Genomic DNA, 22,056 nt, shown 5'->3' with positions numbered 1-22,056 from the left:
GGAAATAGAAAAGTAACTTATAGGGTAAGAGAATGAATTTCATGTATTCATTCAACAAATATTTATTGTGGGGTGATTATGTATACACTGCTTCTTAAAGGATAGGTGATAGGGAAGTAAATAGGGCCAACAGGTCCTGGCCCTCATGAGCTTACATTCTAGTATGGAAGACAATAACAAATAAGTAAACAAAAAATATATAATTTCAGACAATGGTAGGTCTATAGAGAAAAATAAAGTGGATGAGGGGATGGAGTGAATTAGGAATTGGTAGGGCAATGAAAGTTTATATTTTATTTAATTTTGTGTCTTGCGGGGGCACACCCTGTGGCTTGCAGTTCTCTGACCAGGGACTGAAACTGGGCCACATGGCAGTGAAAGCCTGGAATCTCCACAGGTGGTTATATTTTATATAGAAGAGTCAGGAGAGATCTCTGTAAGGAGGCAATGTTTTGGGAATTCCCTGGCAGTCCAATGGTTAGGACTCTCACTGCTATGGCCTGGATTTGGTTCCTAGTAGGGGAATGTGAGAGTTGGACTGTGAAGAAAGCTGAGCGCTGAAGAATTGATGCTTTTGAACTGTGGTGTTGGAGAAGACTCTTGAGAGTCCCTTGGACTGCAAGGAGATCCAACCAGTCCATTCTGAAGGAGATCAGCCCTGGGATTTCTTTGGTGGGAATGATGCTAAAGCTGAAACTCCAGTACTTTGGCCACCTCATGCGAAGAGTTGACTCATTGGAAAAGACTCTGATGCTGGGAGGGATTAGGGGCAGGAGGAGAAGGGGACGATAGAGGATGAGATGGCTGGATGGCATCACTGACTCGATGGACGTGAGTTTGAGTGAACTCCGGGAGATGGTCATGGACAGGGAGGCCTGGCGTGCTGCCATTCATGGGGTCGCAAAGAGTCGGACACGACTGAGCGACTGAACTGAACTGAGGGGAACTAAGATCTGGCAAGCTGTGCAGTGAAGCCAGAGGGTGGGGGCAGGGGGTGGGAAAGAAGGCTATGCTTTTCCAGACACTTGAATGAGGGAACAAGTAGGCAAAGACTTCCAGGAAAAAACTTCCTGAGGGAAGAAACAGTGAGTGCAAAGGCCCTGAGGCAGGAATGCATTTGGTTTAGTCTTGGAATAGTATAACGGCCATTGCTGGGGGCAGAGTGGGGCAATGGAGTGGGTAATGTAGGGGCAGACAGGTAGGGCCAGCCCAAGCAGCACCTCGCATGGCATGGCAGAGAGTTTATGTCTCCAGTGCTATGGAAAGTCATTGGAAGGGAAGAATGACAAGCTGATTGGGTTTCAAAGGTATTACATCTGGCATTGAGGACAACAGTGCTCCCACAGGAGTGACTGTGGGATGATTGGAGATCCAGGTGAACAAATTGATGGGGAACAATCCCCTCAGACTGTCCTGCTTAGATGAAGTATGGTAATGCATCCAGCAGGGTTTTAACTACCTGGTCTCTAACTCCTAAGTGCCCTCAGCAAATAGAGAAAGCTCTACAAAATGGACAGCTATATTTTGCCATAGGTGCAGTTGGTGGTATGAAAGCAGCAGCTGTTCTCCTTACTATCTTCCCTCCATCTCAACCTGGAACAGACTTTTTTTTTTTAAGTTTTCCTTTGAGTAGCTCTGCCAGATGACACTCATTTCTATGCAGTGCAGAGCAGCTAACATGGAGGGTCCAGTGTGGGTACAGTAGTGACTGCAGGATTTTTTGGAGCATCTCTGTTTACTAATAGAACTGTCTGAAGACCCTGGGCTGCTATAGAAAATTCCTATCATGAATTCATGAGCTCATGTACTTTGTTGAGCCTGTGGACCGTTGAGATTGATTAGTGTATAAAGGCTGACATCTGGTGGTTCAGGTTGAGTATTGTTGGTTCACTTGTTTATGACACCAATGATCATTCTTTGGAATATTTAAAAATGTTAAACTGTTTGTACTCATTGCTGCCAAAGAAGAGCTTCTGAGTATCCTGAGGAGTGACACAAGAGGGTAGAGCTTAGCATGTGAGGATTGTGTCCAAATATCCTAAAATAGGAGCATTTGTGTATGACAAGCAAATCAGGTGTGGAAAATGACAGCAGAGGGTGGAGGTTCTGTGGGAGCAGTGGCTCGTCCCACAGAAGGAGCCAAGGAAATGGAGTGATGTGTCATCCAAAGAGCCAGCCCCATTTTAGCCTCTACTTGGCCTGAAAGATTCCTTCTCCTCCTTTTTTTTTTCAGTTAATGCTGATTCTTGTTCCAGGCACAGCTAAAACTCACTCCCCCAGTTCCCTTAGATATGGCTCCTTAAAATTCTACAGTTTTTTTTTTTTTTTTAATGTGAACCATTTTCAAAGACTTTATTGAATTTGCTACAGTCTGCTTCTGTTTTATGTTTTGGTTTTTGGTCTCCAGGCATGTAGGTTTTTAGCTCCCCTAACAGGGATCGAATCCCCGCCCCCTGCATTGGAAGGGGAAGTCTTAACCACCGGACCACTAGAGAAGTCCCAAAATCCTTTAGTTCTTAATGCCATCTATATACCACTTATCTACTTTTTATCTTCCTTTATCTAACTGTAAAAGTTAATACCACTTATCTTCCTTTTTCTCTTCTTTGATTTTTTTCTTTATATTTATTTATTGTGCCCACTCTTTCTATTCAACTGGTGTGTAAACTCCAGAAGGAGAGGTCAGGAAACAAATCTTTGCCTCTTGGAATCCTTGACACGTTGCCTAATGCCCTGAGAATTCCATAAAGTGTGTGACAGTATTACACAGTGGTGGCAGCCAAGAGCTGCCCTTGATCTGTCTACTGGGACCCCGAGTGCCTCTGGAGAAGGGAATGGTCAGCATCTGGGCCTGTTTTGGAGCTTATTCAGTTTACCCTCTTTACCCATTAGATTTCTCTTGAACTAGCCTCATATCTTCACTCCCTTTCCCCCTACTGGTTATTAGGGGGTGCAAGGTATCTGAATGCTTCCCAACTCCAGAGAATGCTATTCAAATCAGAAGCTATGTGAATGACTCTCTCTGGAGCTGGGCAGTGCACGACCTCTTCAGCTGTACATAGCAGCCCTGAGGAATAGGTAATGATGGGTGATGTGACATAGAGGCACTAGCCACAGAACTCTGTTCCTAAGATGATAAACTTCTTTTGGCCCACTGTCAGTTTCACTGTTTTTCATAGTAAACACAATCGTGGAGAACATTCAGCCATTCTGAAAGTAAAATGTAATGTTAGGATGACATGTGAAACAATGCCTTGAATGATAAAACACTCACTCTTAATGGGTTCTGCTGCTGCTGCGAAGTCACTTCAGTCGTGTCCGACTCTGTGCGACCCCATAGACGGCAGCCCACCAGGCTTCCCCATTCCTGAGATTCTCCAGGCAAGAACACTGGAGTGGGTTGCCATTTCCTTCTCCAATGCAGGAAAGTGAAAAGTGAAAGTGAAGTCGCTCAGTCGTGTCCGACTCTTAGCGACCCCATGGACTGCAGCCCACCAGGCTCCTCCGTCCATGGGATTTTCCAGGCAAGAGTACTGGAGTGGGGTGCCCTTAATGAGTTCTAGGCATCTCCAACTGGACAGTGGGCTCTAGAAATGAACTCTTGACACCTATACTTTTTGAAAGTAAAGCAATTAACTTTTACAGTTAGCACCTCTCATCCATTCTCTCTCTGCTCCCCACCTCACCTCACTCCCACCCCATCCTCCACATGCCCACAGCCTGGTCAACAATCTTCTATATGGGCCCTTTCTGGCCTAGATAGTCTCTCTAACTCAATAGTGTCTCATGAAATGCATATACTTTTTTTCATTCTCTCAAGGCCATTTCTCATGGTAGAAATGCAATTAATTAAATAAAGGAATCCCTGTTTACATGAAACTCTTCTGAGAAAACCTCAATCCAATTAAAATTTATTGCTCCTTGAAAAGAAGTTTTGATAAGGCCCAGTGGGGAAGATGTTTGAGCTAAAGGCCTTTTTGGGTTCCTCAAACACTCCTGCTTCTCTAGAGCGGCCACCTCCTGCCGAGGGCAGCTGCCCCAGGGAATGGTTATACCAGTGCAGCAGCCATATTTCTGGTTGTAAGGAGATAGAAGAAAAGTCCATTGGATGTGCTAAATGACTTCTAGAAATGATGCTTCTGGAAGAGGGGAGATTGAGAGAGAATTCACATGTAGCACTTGGGCCCAACATTCTGGCTTATTACCAGCCCCCTCCTGAATCTTGGCTCTTTCCTCTACCTGGTCCTCCAGTCCTCAGGCACATAGTGTTCTTGCTCTCTGCTCCGTCTCCCTCTGTGCATGTCCAGTGTCGAGCTTGCACAGAAGAAAGACTCTCCTTCTGTCTATGACAAAGGAGGAAATGGAGTCCTGTCATAGTCACACACAGGTGGGAGCAGTGGGTGGCAGAGTCTAGCAGAAGCACTAGAGACTATGTTCTAAATTCAGTTTATCGTTAATTTGACTCTGGGCAATTAGTATGCCTTTCTAGCCTTTTATTTTCCTTATATTTAACATGGAGAAAACAATGTCAGATATAGCACATTTGATCGTCATGACTAGGACGAAATGATAAAAAATGATATAATAAGCATGAGTAAAATAAAAATTCTGTAAAAGGTGAATCTAGAATGATCTAAAAGGTAATCTTGGCAGAGCAATCTTGGAATGTAGATTTTGTTTTTATTGTCAGCCAACTAAAACATTCCTTCACCCTAAGGTACAGCATTTTCTGTACGGTTTAGGTATATGATTCCTCTAGTCTCCTTGAGGGAAAGGACTATTTCAGTTTTGTATCCTTTCCTCCTCCCATAGCATATGCCTACAGTAGAGAAAATAGGTTAAGTAAATGCTTTGATTTGAAAGACATGGAGATGATGTCTGCATTTGAGCTGGGTGAAGGGACAAGGCATTGTAGCACCCAGGTGTCTGGCCTGGGTGTGTTGGTGACATTCACTTGCATAAGGAGCCACAGAAGAATAGCTTCAGGGCAGACACAGTAAATATCATTGATTCAATTGTGGTAATGCTGGGTTTGAGCTACTTGTGGCCATTCACCTTGAAGTATCTAACAGAAAGTTGGAGATCTAGGTCTGGAGCTCAGAAAATATAGATTTGAGGGTCATCAGTAAAGTCATGAATGAATCTTGCATAAAGTACAGAGAGAGCATACATCTTGATAGCATACAGTCAGGACAGTATTTGATACCCTTGATGACTCCCTCTTCCTGAAAATCTGCCCCCTTGGCCTCCAATGTCCTACCCTCTTTTATTTGTCTCCTAAACCTCTGGGCATTACTTAGCAGGTTTCTCTCTTTTATCCAGCACATGAATTTAGAGGGCCCTGGGGCTCAGTCCTTGGCTTTGTCTTGTGGTGATAGATCATCTAGACTGACAGCTTTAAAGATCATTTCTATCTGATGACTTGCAAAGTTTGATCCTAAGTCTAGACTTTTCTTTAGCATTCCAGACTCACAGATAACAGACTTTAATGTCTCCACTTGGATGTTTAATAGGCGTCTCAAACTTCACATGCTTACAACCTAGTTCCTAAACTCCACCCCACCAGATCTATTCCCACCAGTGTTTAGTAGCTCATCAGAAGGCATCTCCATCCTTCTGCTTGCCTGGGCACAAACCCCTGGAGTTGTCCTTGATCAGAATTTTCTCCCACATTATTCTCATTTGTTTCATCAGCAAATCCTGTTGACTCTACTCCATTCAAAATCCAAGCTCTGGCTACTTCTTACCACGTCTGCTGTTACCCCCAAGTCAAGTACCAATTTTTCCCTCCTGAATTAACTCTTTCTTGTTATCCCTGATTCCACCCTCTCCCTCTGTCTTTAACCACAGCCACAGTAAATTAAAAAAAAAATCGGATGATGTCACTCTTCTGCTCAAAACCTTCTGTGGCTTCCTATCTCACATAGAGCAGAAATGCCCAGATCCTCACCGTGGCCTGTGAGGCTCTATAATCTGGCCTCTGGATGCTTCTTGGACCTCATGGACTACTCTTTCTTTTACCAACCTTAGCCACTCAAAATTCCAGGCAAGCACCCCACCTCAACCTCAAGGCCTTTTCATTTGCTTTTTTTCTTTTTAGCAATTTCTTCCCATACTTACTTATGACTCTCTCCTGTAACTCTCTTTACACAAATGTCACCTTATGGAGGCCTTCTCTGATCACTGGGTTAAAAATGGAAACTGCATATCCAAGACTTTTTATTCCTTTTCCCTTTTATTTTTCTCCTTAGCACTTACTACTGTTTTACATGTCATATTTTTACCCATTTACTTTTAATTCTGTCTTCTGTTGGAATATAAGCTTTATGAGGGCAGGCATGACTTTTTTTTCACTGATGTATCCATAAAACTTACAATAATTCCTGGCATATTACTGGATCTCCAATAGATATTGCTATAAAGTGAGGCATGAGGAATAATATAAGGAGATTCCTGAGAAGTATTAACATTTAAAGGACATTTAAATCTCCATGGAAATAAATACTTTAAAAATAATTATGAATTATATTTCTATTTAAAATATATATTATACTTGGATTCAGCCTGATTTCTTTTGGGTTAGCCCAGTTACTTTTATCAAATAGCTTTATTGAAGGATTACTGACCTAAGTGTAAACATTGACGTGTGTATCTATGAGGTGAAACCATCATCACAATTGAGATAATGCATATATCCATTCAAAAGTTTCCAATCTCTTGAAATCCCTCCCTCCTGCCCCTTCTCACTCCTTCAAGCCCTCCTCTCCCAACCCAGTCCCTAGGCAACCACTAATGTGCTTTGTCAGGACAAATTAGTTAATGTTTCTAGAATTTTATAAGATGGAATCCTGCAGTGGATACTCTTTTGTCTGGCTTATTTCACTCAGCAAATTATTTTGAGATGCTTCCATGCTGTAGCACATGTTCATAGTGCATTCTTTTGTTTGCTGAGGAATAATTAATGATGAACGTTTGGATTGTTTCCAAATAGAGCATTTGGAACATTCACATAGTCCAATTTCTTTGTTTCTAACTTCAGGATAATAGAACTTCACTTCATTGAGTGCTAAACAGAAAACTCAGATGGGCTCTATAAAACTTCACTGGGAGCGAGTGTCAGGCTTTAAGAGGTTAATGTGATTTGGCCAAGTTGACTGCAGACGTGTTGCTGATGGCCTGCCTTGGCTTCAGCCTGCATTATGTTTCCTGACTAAGTGAATCATGTCAGGAGTCTTAGACATATCAGAGGTGCAGCAGTGAACACACTAGCTGATTTATGGATCCCGTGAAAGACAGACTCAGCCTCCTAACAGGGAGGACATGATGTGACAGGGTTATACTGCTAATGTTCCCTGGGTTTTGACCCCAGTTTCTGCCTGCTGCCTAGCTTTTGAAGCTCAGGCATGTTATAATTTTACAAACCATTTTTTGTTGTTGTTGTTCTCTGGCCCTCAACCACATATCTAGGCCAAATTCCTGTTTGCAAAGTTTTGCCAACATGCATTATCTGTTTGTTTTTTTTTTTCTTCCTCACACCAATTCAAGTGGCTGCAATTGAATCTGCTTTCCGATTTGGCCTGTCTGGTCTTCTCTTGGGAGGCATTAGAACATGACTGACAAGTTAATAGAGGGCAGAAATTGATTGCAGAGGCTTGGGTGTAGAATATGGATTTTATTTTGGCTTGTTTACAAGTATGCTGTAAGCCGTAAGAGTAAACTGTGAATATTGGTCAATTATTTTCTGAAGCCTTGTGGATTTCTGTAAGCTGTTTAACTGATGGTTTTCCCACTGCAGATGTGTGCCTGGTGTCTGAAAATCCCTCTGACTTTCACTTTTGCTCTCATGGAACAGTTGCTGTGGAGAGCTTGGATGATGCTGAAGAACTGCTGGCCACGGATGTAAGGCTTGTTAGTTATCAGAGCAAAGTCTGGTAATGACAATGAGACATGGAAGAAAGCATCTTAGATCTCCTCTCTTCCGAAGGGTCCTGGAGGAGTGACCTTCCTTCCCCGAGGGGTGGAGAGTGGAAGGTGCCCCTATAGAACTGCTTCTGTCCAGAGTTTTATACTTATTTATTTTGTCAGTATAGTAACTTTGATACATATAGAAAAGTAGGAAGATGCTTCAGTGCAATGATAACCACTGTTTTCATTCTTTTATTTTTTTTCTATTCGGGATTGCTGTTATGTAGTTGTTTTGGTGTTTTTTTAAATCAAGGATCATAATCATTCTACATATGCTGTTTGATATATCGTTTGCTTTTTGATTAATGTTTAGCATTTTCAGTGTTATTACAAACTCTTCATAAACATTTAATGGATACTTAATATTTTATCAGACATTTGTTCTATAGTTTATTTAACCATTCTCCTATTGTTAGACTCACGGTTGAGGGTTTTTTTTTCCTACTATGGTGAATATCTTTGTAGGTGAGTACATTCCTGTATATCAGATTCATCTTATGCTAGATTTCTAAAAGGTAGGATTATGAAATTTTTATAGTCTCTCGATATACATTCTAAATTAACTACTAGAAGGATTACCAATTTCCACCTCCTGGAGTGTGTGAGAACACACTTCTTACCATGTGCAGTGGCTTCTTAGGATGCTGTTCTTTGGTGACATAGTTCTTCTTTTCTTAAATACTTCCTTTTGCCAGTCGTCAAAATGAATCTGAAATAAATATGGGAGAACATATGGGATCCCAGAAATAAGCAACCCATCAGATATGGTGCTACTTTATCCCATAACCACGAAAGGCAAAATAATTGAGCTCATATAGCCAGTTAATGATAGATTATTGGAAGGGAGAAGAGAGGAACAGGAGAGAAGGCATCTGAGGAGAGTTCTAAAACTACTGAGTTAAACATCAAATCATATGCCTTCCTAATTCTCTTTTAAAGGGATGAAGAGGCTACAGGTGACCAAGAGCCAACAGGGCGCTTTCAAACCAGTTTGAATTAGTTTGAACAGAACTGTCACACTTCAGGCTGTGGTGATCCATCTCCTTCCCTCCGGCAGGCAGCCCATGGCCCACAAGTGGAGGGAGGTGTGATACACAGCGGAGGTGAGGTGCTTACTGCAGCCATTAGGCAAATGAATACTTGGCCATCTGCTTCTCTTTCTACAGCAAGCCATGGACATCTTGGGCTTTCTCCCTGATGAGAAGTACGGATCTTATAAACTCACTGGAGCCATTCTGCACTTTGGAAACATGAAATTTAAGCAGAAACCCAGAGAAGAGCAAGTGGAAGCAGATGGCACAGAAAGTAAGGATTACTTTTGAAAACAGGGCATACAGGTGCCTCGAATCCCTGACCCTAGGCCTACTCCCTTTCCTTGCAGTTAGCCTCACCTCTTGGTTTTTAGGAAATGTTGAAATTAATCAGTGATTTCCCTCAATTGATGCCCCCCAAATATTATATCTTTCAGTCATCATTTTTTTGTAGAGTCCTTGTATCTCAGAATAAGACACATTCCTTAATTAATTATTGATGATGCCAGTAAATTTGCTAAACTTGGGTGATAATAGGATTGACTAAGATACACTGTGCCTTCAGCATGTAGACTCTGGAGAAAAACAGAAAAAGGAGCAAATCACTATGAGATGCATAAAGCAACATAATGAAGGTGTGAACAAAGATTTTTAGAATTCTAAAGCTGGAGTGTTCACTAAGTTGAAAACAAAATGGCTTCTTTTCCCTTTGCTTTTTATTCTCATTATAAAAATTTATAGTCATGCCTACTTATCAAAAAGATCTATAGTGAGTGATCTGTGTAGAATGATCATTAAAATAGAAAATCACAATTATGAAAAGAAGGAATAATAGTCATAATGACTTCATTTAATAAAATTCCTGGCATCTGAAACAAAAAGAAAAAAGAATATTCACTCAAATCTTTCAACAAATATTTTTTAAAATTTTGTATTTTCAATTGTGGTAAAATATACACAACATAAAATCTTACCCATTTTTAAGTGTTCATATCAGTGGCATTAAGTGCTTTCACATTGTTGTGCAACCACCATTGCAGTTAATCTCCAGAACTTTTTGTCATCCCAAACTGAAACTCTGTATAAAGCAACAACTCTCGATTACTCCCTTCCCCTAACCCCTAGAAAGCATTAGTTTACTTGCTGCCTCTATGAATTGGACTACTATGCATACTTTATATAAATGGAATCATACGATGTTTGTCCTTTTGTGTCTGGTCTATTTCATTTAGCATAATGTTTTCAGAACATGTTGCAGTAAGTGTCAGAATTCCATTCCTTTTTAAAGGCTAAATAATATTCCATCACATGTATATTCTACTTTTTGTTTACCTGTTCATTTGCAGACACGTGAGTTGCTTCTACTTTTCACTACTGAGTAATGCTGCTGTTAACACTAGTGTTCACATATCTGTTTGAGCCTGTGCATTTATTATTTTTTGTCTATACCCAGAAGTAGAATTGCTGGATTAAATGATTATTCTATGTTTAATCTTTTGTGGAACCTCCATACTCTTTCTCTATGGTGGCAGCACCATTTCACATTCCCACCAGTGATGCACAAGGGTTCCAGTTTTTCTACATCCTCACCAACACTTGTTGTTTTCTGTTTTTTGATAAGAGCCATCTGTATGGGCATGGTGGTATCTCAGTTGTGCTTTTATTTTCATTTCCTTAATGATTAGTGATGTTGAGTATCTTTCATGGACTTACTAGACATTTGTATATCTTCTTTGGAGAACTATCTATTCAATTCCTTTGCCTGTTTTTGCATTGGGTTGTTTGTTTTTCTATTGTTTCACAAATAGTTTTTGAGCCCACTCTGTGCAGGGACTGTACCTGGTGCTAGAGATATACCTGTGAACAAGATATCATCTCTGTCTTGACTGTCTAGTGTGGGAGATAGACAACATATACATAAATGGACAAATACATGCATGAAGTCAGAATGAAAAAACAGAATAAAAGAATAAAGAATAATAGGAATTGAAGGTTGTTGTTGATAGGGTGGTCAAAAGTCCCCTTAGAGAAGAGGACCCTGGAGCTCAGATGAGAATACAGTGGGAGAAGGTACTCTGTTGCTGTTGTTCAGTCACTCAGTTGTGTCAATTGCTAGTATAATATATACATTGTACCAACATATTAATATATACTTTCATGGTCTCTTGTTGCCTTTTTTTGTTATTTTTGTCATTGTTGTTGGTTTTTTGCTTTTTCCATGCTTTGAAACAAAGTTTTAAAAATTATTTTTATTACAAAAGCAGGATATAATTATTAAGCAGAAGATACAGATAAGCAAATGAAGCAAGTCATCTCATCCAATCTCCCCGGTGGTTCCTTGTCAGCTTTTTTGCTGGTGTATCCTCATCATCCTTACTTCTAACTGCTCCAGAACTGCTGATCTCGACTCTTGACACTTTTCTTTGCTCATTTTTTAGCTGATTATCTCAAACTCAACTTGTATAGAACCGAATTCTCCACCTCTTCGTAACCCCTGCTACCAACTCTTCATTTTTCAGTCTTCTTACTAAATGTCAACTGGACTCTCCCAGTTGCCCTGACTCAAATCATGGGTAGCTTAGAGTCATCCTGAACGCCTCTCTTTTTCATTGTCTCTACCTTTAAACGTACGTAAAACTCACAACCATCCACAGCTATCATGTTCACTGCCACCACCTAGCCTAAGCCTCCATTTCTTACCAGACAATCCAGAGAGCCTCCTTCCTGATCTCCCCGCCTCCACCCTCACCCCATTACTGTGCACAGAGCAGCCAGCAATGACCCTTTCACAGTATAAGCCATTCCATATCCCCTCCTCTCACAGATGGCTCCCATCTTACTCAAAATAAGCTCCGAATCCTCAGTATAGCCTCCTTGTCTTCTCTGATGTCTCTCCAAATCTCTCTCTAATCCCATCTCCCTATTGTGACTGATAATATGAAATTTATATTTGGTCTTTGTCCTAGTTTATGGCACAGAGCTCTTAATTTGGAATTTTCTGAGTTATGAGATCGATAAAGGTACATTTTATGTTAACAAGGTGACTTTTGGACTGTGCCTATAGATGGGGTCTGGTCACCACAAGAACGAACCTAGAGTTGAAACTTTCAGTCCCATCTCTGTCAGGACAGAGGACAGGGGCTGGAGATGAAGTTCAGTCACCAGTGGTCAATGCCTATGTAATGAAGCCTCCATGAAATCTTAAAAGCACAGTGTTCAGAGAGCTTTTGGGTTGCTGAACTTGTGGAAATTTGGTGAGATTGGCATCCCTGGAGAGGGTGTGGAGGCTCTGCACCCTTTCCCCATAACTTTCTCTAGGCATCTCTCCTATTTAGCTATTATTGAATTATATTCTTTTATCATAAACCATTGATTTAGTACATAAAGTGTTTTTTCTGAGTTCTGTGAGCCTCTAGCAAATTCAGTTCAGTTCAGTTCAATTCAGTCATGTCTGACTCTTTGCGACCCCATGGACCACAGCATGCCAGGCCTCCCTGTCCATCACCAACTTCCAGAGTTTACTCAAACTCATGTCCATTGAGTCAGTGATGCCATCCAACCATCTCATTCTCTGTTGTCCCCTTCTCCTCCTACCTTCCATCTTTCCCAGCATCAGGGTCTTTTCAAATCAGTCAGCTCTTCGCATCAGGTGGCTAAAGTATTGGAGTTTCAGCTTCGGCATCAGTCCTTCCAATGAACACCCAGGACTGATCTCCTTTAGGATGGACTGGTTGGATCTCCTTGCAGTCCAAGGGACTCTCAAGAGTCTTCTCCAACACCACACTTCAAAAGCATCAATTCTTTGGCACTCAGCTTTCTTTATAGTCCAACTCTTAAATCCATACATGACTACTGGAAAAACCGTAGCCTTTACTAGATGGACCTTTGTTGGCAAAGTAATGTCTCTGCATTTTAATATGCTGTCTAGGTTGTTCATAACTTTTCTTCCAAGGAGCAAGCGTCTTTTAATTTCATGGCTGCAATCACCATCTGCAGTGATTTTGGGAAGTCTGTCACTGTTTCCACTGTTTCCCCATCTATTTGCCATGAAGTGATGGAACCAGATGCCATGATCTTAATTTTCTGAATGTTGAATTTTAAGCAAAATTTTTCACTCTCCTCTTTCACTTTCATCAAGAGGCTCTTTGTTCTTCTGCTTTCTGCCAGAAGGGTGGTGTCATTTGCTTATCTGAGGTTATTGATATTTCTCTCGGCAATCTTGACTCCAACTTGTGCTTCATCCAGTCTAGCATTTCTCATGATGCACTCTACATATGTTAAATAAGCAGGGTGACGATACACAGTCTTGACGTACTCCTTTCCCTATTTGGAACCAGTCTGTTGTTCCATGTCCAGTTCTAACTATGGCTTCTTGACCTGCATACAAATTTCTCAGGAGGCAGGTCAGGTGGTCTGGTATGCCCATCTCTTACAGAATTTTCCACAGTTTGTTGTGATCCACACAGCCAAGGGCTTTGGCATAGTCAATAAAGCAGAAGTAGATGTTTTTCTGGAACTCTCTAGCTTTTTTGATGATCCAATGGATGTTGGCAATTTAATATCTGGTTCCTCTGCCTTTTCTAAATCCAGCTTGAACATCTGGAAGTTCACTGTTCACATACTGTTGAAGCCTGGCTTGGAGAATTTTAAGCATTACTTTACTAGTGTGTGAGATGAGTGCAATTGTGCAGTAGTTTGAACATTCTTTGGATTTGCCTTCTTTTGGGATTGGAATGAAAACTGACCTTTTCCAGTCCTGTGACCACTGCTGAGTTTTCCAAATTTGCTGGCATACTGAGTGCAGCACTTTCACAGCATTACCTTTTAGGATTTGAAATAGCTCAACTGGAATGCCATCACCTCCACTAGCTTTGTTCGTAGTGATGTTTCCTAAGGCCCACTTGACTTCACATTCCAGGATGTCTGGCTCTAGGTGAGTGATCACACCATCGTGATTATGTGGGTTGTGAAGATCTATTTTGTATAGTTCTTCTATATATTCTTGCCACCTCTTCATAATATCTTCTGCTTCTGTTAGATCCCTACCATTTCTGTCCTTTAGTGGGCCCATCTTTGCATGAAATGTTCTCCTGGTATCTCTAATTTTCTTGAAGAGATCTCTAGTCTTCCCCATTCTATTGTTTTCCTTTATTTCTTTGCACTGATCACTGAGGAAGGCTTTCTATCTCTCCTTGCTATTCTTTGGAACTCTGCATTCAAATGGGTATATCTTTTCTTTCCTTCTCTGCCTTTCACTTGTCTTCTTTTCATAGCTATTCTTAAGGCCTCCTCACACAATCATTTTGCCTTTTTGCATTTCTTTTTCTTGGGGATGGTCTTGATCCCTGCCTCCTATACAATGCCACGAACCTCTGTCCATAGTTCTTCAGGGACTCTGTCTATCAGATCTAATCCCTTGAAAATTAAATCCAGCAAATTAATTGAACCCAAGTAGGGTGTCGTTGGAACCTCCAAACTATAGCTGGTTGGTCAATAGCCTAAGCAGCAACCTGGACTTTCATTTGGCTTTTGAAGTGGAGGAAGCAGTCTTGTATTAATAGGACTGTACTCAACCTGTGGAATCTGATGCTGTCTCAGGTAGTTGGTGTCAGAATTGTGCTGAACTGTAGGACTTCCATCTGGTGTCACAGAACTGCTTGGTGTGGATCCACCCACCTCAGTGGAGTCAGGGGCAGAGCCCTCACCTACCCTTTCCCCAGTCTCTCACTCCTCTCACTCAGTCCGCTGATCTCTTGGCTCTTCTGGGAGTATTCGAGCAATCCTATCGCAGGACTTTTTCACCAACTCCTCCTTCTCTCTGGAACTCTTCCCAGGTATCCTCATGGCTCACTCCCTCACTTTGTCAAGGTGCCATCTTGGCTATCACCTTATCAGAAAACTCTTCCCTGACGACCCCCACCTCCTTCTTATCATTCTCTATCTCCTTACTCTGAATATTTTTGTTTGTGTCATTCATAATAGCTGCTTTTTATTGGCTGTCTTACTCCCCAGTCTCCATCAGATGGAAACTCCTGAAGAGCAGCGGTCTAATTAGGTGTGAACTGCTGTATTTTATCCACTCCAGTGTTCTTGCCTGGAGAATCCCAGGGATGGGGGAGCCTGGTGGGCTGCCGTCTATGGGGTCGCACAGAGTCAGACACAACTGAAGTGACTTAGCAGCAGTAGCAGCAGCTGTATTTCCAGGCATTAATACAATGTCTGGCTCTGTAGCACTTACCATAGTAGTAATTAATTATTTGTTAATGAATCCTACCTACTCAGGGACAGTCAGTTAATATTATAGGACATATCCTTTGTGTGTGTGTGTTTTTTTTTCTATTTGAGTGACTGTCTCACTATACTCATCAATATTAGCAGTTGTTTTCCACTTGTCAATTAGCCAGGTTTTATTTTATTTTTATGTATTAATAAAGCTAACATTTGTGTAGGTTATCAACTATTTATATTGTTTCTTTTTTAAATTTTTGTTTCCATCATTAGCCCATTTTTAAAATTGAGGCACAGATTTTTTCTTATTGATTTCTAAGGGCTCTTAATATATTAAGCCTTGGTAATTTTCTTCCAATTAACCATTTAAGAAGTAGTTGAAGGAGTTGGACAGATGGAGAAGAAAGTGGAAAGAGGAAAGGCCCCAAACCAAAGGGGACATTCTTAGCTTTGCCTCTTTCTTGAGTTCAAGTCCCACATTTCTAACTTTCTACTGCAGGTTCTGCTACCCTAAACTCTGCATGGCAAAAACTCAGTGTATCATCTTCTTCCAGTGATGTCTCGCTGTTGACTCTTCTATTCATATTCACAGTGCTGTCCTTCTCTCTGCTTCTCAGGCTAGAAACATCTTCATCATGTTTCTCAGTCTTTTGCTCTTTCTTGTTACTAGTTTAGACTTTTCAGCCCCTTGCACTCCACTGTCCCACAGTAGGTTCACTTTCTGTAATTGCCTCCCTCTGGTCTGCCTTCCACACTTCCACAAAATTAATCTTTCTGATTAATTTGCCATTAATTTGCCATGCTGATTAATTTGCTGTTCTAATTTGCCATTTCTCTGCTAAAAGCCCCTTTAATATATCCCCATTATTTAAATAATACCTTCCAGAGATATCAGCTGTCTCCTGTGGCCACAAGTCACATGCTCTTCTGTTTATCTCACTTTCTAACTTCTTGGTCCAATCTGCCATCTTTGACCATCACTGCACTGCCCGCCTCTGCGCTTTTGAGTCATGTTGTTCTCTTAGAAATGCTTGTTTTCCCATATTTGCCCATCAAAACCCTCCTCATCCTTCAAGGCTCAGACCAAATGTTGTTTCTTTCTTGAAATCTTCTCTGTTTATGCAGTCCAAAAGAGATCTTTCTCTCTCTTTCAAACTTTGATGATACTCATAATTTGTCTCTTTATAGACAGTTGTTTTATGGACTTGCTATTTTTGCCTGTTTTATTTACTGTCATGAATTATAAACTCCTTGATGTCAAGGATTTTTGTCTTGTTTATCTGTCCTCTTACCATAGCATCTGGTACCAGGCCTTGCATATAGCAAGTGCTCAGAAACTGTTCAATAAATTAAGAAAGGGTGAACAGCTCAGAAACCACATTATAACCTTACATATAAGATGAATTGAAGGTCATTTTCAAAACCCCTTTTCACATTCCCATATTGAGATTTGAGAAAACTGGATTTTGTTTCTGTCTTTATATCTTGTTATTTATACATCAGACTGTACCAGGATAGAATTGTCCCTTTGTTTTTCTCTACTTCCTTATCTGTTTTCAGGTGCCATCAGAATTGTTCTCTCCATCTTCTAATAATACTTACCAAATCTGGATACCATTCTCTAGAGAGTAGTTCTCAGACTTGACTGCACATTAGAATCATCAGGGGAGCTTTTCTATTCCTGAAGCTCAGGCCTTACCCAGACCAAAGGAAATCAATCTCTGAGGGTGGATTCAGGCATCAGGGTTTGTGGTTACAACTTGCCAGGTGACCCCAATGTGCAGCCAAGGTTGAGGACTGTTCTCCAACCCTCGTACCCTCATGTGTATCAGAATCGCCTGGTGAAATGCTAAAAATAAACCCTAACCTCCTCTAGTGAGCAAGTACTTTGTTCTTTTATGAACTCTGATCCTGATCCACACCAGTGATGAGAACCCTTCTAGCTAAACCTCTCCTAGGTAAGATGATACAACCTGGTTAAAATGCATGGTTTTATCCACCGGGTCCTAGAAAATGATGTTTATTTTGGTGGGATTTTTATAAAGCTTCTTCTGGAATACATCAGGTCACACAATGAACATATGTTTACAGGCGGTGCTGTCTTCATGATGGCATCTCCTGAATGTTAGAAGGACGTTTTTTCACCAATTTAAACTATTTTCATCTAGGTTGTAACACTATAAACTTTTAATGCAAAGGAAGTAATTTTGAGGAGGGGAACATGACACTGTTATTTTCGGTTAAAAAAAGATGAATAACATGTGATGTTTAATGTACACCTTTGGGATAAATTCAAGGCACACTACTCTGTCTGCAGATCCTTGAATGTCTCTGGAGTGGGAGAGAAATAATTCTGTAACGTTGAAGGCTATTTCTGTTAGAGCTTAAGGTGGGATACTACAGAGAATTTGGGTTTCCTTTGTTCATGGATGAAAATAGACTCAAAGAACTGTCATTAACACTGGAAAAAGATTGGTGAAATTGAGACTATTATTACCTACCTTGTCCATCTGAATGCTTCCAAAGCATAGAGAGCTGAAGTCCTGTCTATTTTTCCTGGACGGATATTGTGGAATTGTTCATTTTTCACATCATTGGTTACTGTTCAGCTCCACTCAGATTCATCAGGCACATTACATTTCTCCCTTCCTTTGAAATATTTTCATTTTGGGTTAGATGCTCTTTAAATTCTCCTTTGGCTCAAAAAGTCTTTTATTCTGACCCCTTGGCTTTTCAACTTGAAATAATCAGGCTTTTGTCTCCAAACATGGTGCTCTTAACTAGAATAACTCAGTATAGAATCGGAATGTCTGCTCTACGTTTGATTTTTCCACTTATTTTCCCAAACAGTCTTTCTTTGCATTCTGAAAGATTTCATAGCAATGGAGTTCCTAGGCCATTATCACTGATTAGGAGTAGATGTAGAATTTGTAGATACATTTCTAGAATGTATAATATATATTGACTTTGTATGCTAAGTCACTTCAGTTGTGTCTGACTCTTTGTGACCCTATGGACCATAGCCAACCAGGCTCCTCTGTCCATGGGATTCTCTAGGCAAGAATACTGGAGTGGTGGGTTTCTATTTCCTTTAGTTAATAAATAAATCAAACATTTCAAGCTTTTCTAGTCTTTGTGAAAACTTTAAAGGCCCCACAAAAAGGAAATGGATATTGTTAATACAGATGACATATAGCTATTTAATTGTGTTTTGTTTTTAATTTATTCTTTATTTGTGGTCATTGCTCAGGAAATTTTGTACTTCTTAATGAAGTAAGGAAAGACTGCATTTCCTTCTATTCTAAGATATTAACTTTATGGAATGACTACATCAGATATATATCTCAGGATTCACTTAAAATGGGAGACAGCAGAGAGGTTTCAACTGAGTAAAATATTCCTTTTGTTTGATAACTGAAAAAAAACATGCAGTTTAAAATGTGTTTATAGCTTCTCGCCTGTGGCATTATTTTGTGTTATTGTCATTTTTTTAACAACTGATGTGATACATGCTTATTTACTTTTCCTTCTGATAACACTCATTCTTCATTTCTTTCCTTAGAAAATGAAAATAGCACTCTATATAGGAATAATTGTGTGGGTTGTAAGTCTTCTTGTTAGGCAGCAGAGGGCACTGTGGGGCAGAGACTCACAGGAAGACGAGCAGTGTATGAGAGATACTGGGCAAGTGTCCTGGTTTCTGTTGATAGGTCTTGAATTACCCAAATATATGGTCCAAGTTCTGGTTCCATTGAAAGGAGCTACAAATATATACGTAGAAGGGGAAAAGAGGCAAATAATGAAAATATGATTTTCATCCTCTTCAGATGAACAATTCTTTTCAGAAGAGGGCCAATATCAAGAAATGGATTTTTTTTAATTGGGCTATAATTCTCATATTATAAAATTATTCTTTAAAATATACAGTTCAGTGAGTTTGGGCATAATCAGAAGGTGGTTTGACTAACATGTCATTACCCCCCAAAGGAGATCTTGTATACAAAAGTAAATACGCCCCATTCCTTTTTCCCCTAGCCCCTGGCAACTACAAATCTACTTTCTGTCTCTCTAGATTTACCTATCCTGGAGAGTTCATATAAATAAAATCATATAATATATGGCCTTTGTGTCTGGCCTCTTCACTTACTATGATGTTTTCAACCCTCAATCATGTTGCAGCATACATCAATACTTCATTCTTTTTTGTAGTTAAAAAAATATTCTGTGGAATTAATATCCTGCATTTTGTTTATCCATTTATCAGTTGATGAACATTTGTGTTTTTTCCTTTTTTTGACCATTGTGAGTAATGCTGCTAGGAACATTTGTGTACAACTATTTTGTGTGAACATATGTTTTTATTTCTCTTGGATATATACCTCGGGGTGGAATTGTTGGATCCTGCAGTAACTATGTTTAACTTCTGAGTGGCTGCCAAACAGTTTCCTCCAGTGGCTGTACCATTTTACATTCTAGGAGGGAATGAAGTTTGCAGTTTCTCCACTTCTTCACCAACACTCATGTCTTTTTGATTATAGCCATTCTAGTGAGTGTGTAGTGGCATTTCACTGTGATTTTGATTTGCATTTACAAGAAATAGAGTCTTTTAGGATCACTTAGGGTCCATGAATTTATTTCAGAACTACAATTTACCTTGCTACATCATTCTAACTACACCATCTTTCCATCTTCTGGGTTGTCTATTGGGAGCACGTGGAGATTGAATTTTAACAATGTTTTCCTTCTTCTCTCCTCCTCCCTCTTTTCTCTTACTATTTTTTCTCTCCCTCTCTCCCTCCCTCCTTCTCTTCTTCTTTTCCTTCCTTTCTTCTGACCAGGTGCTGGCAAGGCTGCTTTCCTCATGGGCATTAACTCCTCTGAGCTGGTGAAGGGCTTGATCCATCCTAGAATCAAAGTTGGTCATGAATTTGTTACTAGAAGCCAAAATGTAGAACAGGTAAGTTACTTCCAGAGTATTATGATTCTATCCTCTTGTACTAATTGTACACAGGTTTTATTTGTGTATTTTTCAACTTCTGATGTCTGTAACAAGGGCTTCTATAAAAAAGTGAAAAAGAATTACTATGATGAGTATTCTGTTTTCATCTGTGGTGCACACTACAGTAAATGCTCTTGTGTTAAGAGTCTTTCTTTTTTTTAATTTTATTTTTTAACTTTACAATATTGTATTGGTTTTGCCATATATCAAAATGAATCTTTCTAGTCTGAAAGATACCATTTTGACAGTTTCCCCTTAAGCAACGAGTCTCTTCAGATTCAGGGAAGTCCTTTACATTTTATAATAAACATCTTTATGGTCTAGCTAAGAGGCTCTTAAAAATACAGTTTCTGACATGAATAAAATTGGTAAATTGAAATCTATCACCTATTTGGAATATTAACTTTTTAGGCTATCAGATGCATTCATTAAGAAAGGGTTTCAGCACATATGCTGAAGTTAGCATTCAAAGAGGGGGAAAAATGAGAACCAAAGTGAGAGATGGAAGGTCATATAGGTTTGTTTTGTTCAGTATCCAGGAGAATATTTTAATGATAGAATAATGAGTGCTCTGAGAAGTGTTGATCCTGAGGCTGTGCAGTAAATAGTCACAGGACAGCCAACTAGTGGGACCATCTAAATATGATAGTGTATTTCAAAATAATAATTGACATCTGCAACGTGCTAGTATGAGACAAGCCCTGCTACAGTAACATACACATTAAAATCCTAGTGACAATAAAATGGGCATTTATTTCTTGCTCACACCAAGCCCAATACAGATTAGACCGCCTTCTTCAATTTTGTCCTCAGGCCATCTGGAATGCATGTCCTCCAGTGTTGCTGCACAGGGGAAAAAATGATTTGTGAAGAAAGTACACACACTTTAACTGCCTGGGGCTAGGAGTGATATCACGTTTAGTAAGATTCTATTGGTGAAAACTAGTCAAATTCTCTCCTTAGCTACTGTGGGGCTGAGAAGTGTAGTCTTTCTGGAAAGAGAAAGTGGTTTGATCACATATAACATGTAAAAAGCATTCATATTATCTCCTTCCATTCCTACAACAAAACTCAGAGGTATAAGTATCCTTACTGGCAAGGATACTTATGTTTTCCAGTTGAGGAAACCCAGGGTTAGGGAACATAAGTAACATTCCAAAGGACACCCAGCTAGTATTCAGGTGACACTTAGACTGTCTTATTCTGTATACATCCCAAATCTGAAAATAAGATAGACAAATGTGCAACTTTGTGACAGAAGACAGTTGTTTTGACAACAATAAACTCTCTTCCTTTTGATATGTTTATAGAAAGGCATTTGGTGTGACTGTCATTTAAAACATTTCAACAACTAATCAAAACCAATTTCCTAGTTCAGCTTACTCTATAACTAAATAAGCTTATCTCTACCATAATATCAACTCTATGGGAACAATTTGCCCGCATTTTTGTCCTCCCTGGTGACCTGAGCTCTTGAGGCCATGGACTGTGTCTAATTCATCTTAGTACCCCAGCGTCTAGCACGGTGCCCTGCAAGCAGTAGGTTCTCCATAAATGTTAAAATAAATGAAATATTGGCTGACGTTAAGCCATGCTCAGTGGGACAAGTAGTTGAGCTATTTCTTCATAGTGAGGCTGGAGATGTCTGGCAGCTTCTTGCCTTTTAAGACATTCACCACCACATGTATGCATGACATGCTATGATTATAGAACAAGGACTTGCTCAGTGTAAAACTAATGAGCCCATAGGAGGACTGAAATCAAACCTTCGTCTCTTTAATATTGTGTTCTCAGGGACTGAGTTACCACACCAGCCTCTACTATAATGAAATC

General features: G+C 40.0%; 1 protein-coding gene across 3 annotated transcripts in view; it reads left to right on the top strand.

The window, feature by feature from the left end:
* The first annotated feature begins 9,101 nt into the window (after positions 1-9,101).
* MYH15 (myosin heavy chain 15) overlaps positions 9,102-22,056 on the top strand; it is a 124,566-nt gene continuing 111,611 nt past the window's right edge. For all 3 annotated transcript variants that reach the window (XM_025283513.3, XM_044941531.2, XM_044941522.2), the window contains exons 1-2: positions 9,102-9,270; positions 20,063-20,181. In XM_025283513.3, coding sequence (XP_025139298.3) covers positions 9,138-9,270; positions 20,063-20,181 — 252 coding nt within the window. In that variant the 5' untranslated portion in view covers positions 9,102-9,137. The remainder of the gene's footprint in view (positions 9,271-20,062; positions 20,182-22,056) is intronic.

This window comes from Bubalus bubalis, chromosome 1, assembly GCF_019923935.1.
Source record: "Bubalus bubalis isolate 160015118507 breed Murrah chromosome 1, NDDB_SH_1, whole genome shotgun sequence".
Lineage (NCBI taxonomy): Eukaryota > Metazoa > Chordata > Mammalia > Artiodactyla > Bovidae > Bubalus > Bubalus bubalis.
The sequence above is the reverse complement of the archived record's forward strand: the minus strand, read 5'-3'. Positions and strand labels throughout refer to the sequence as shown.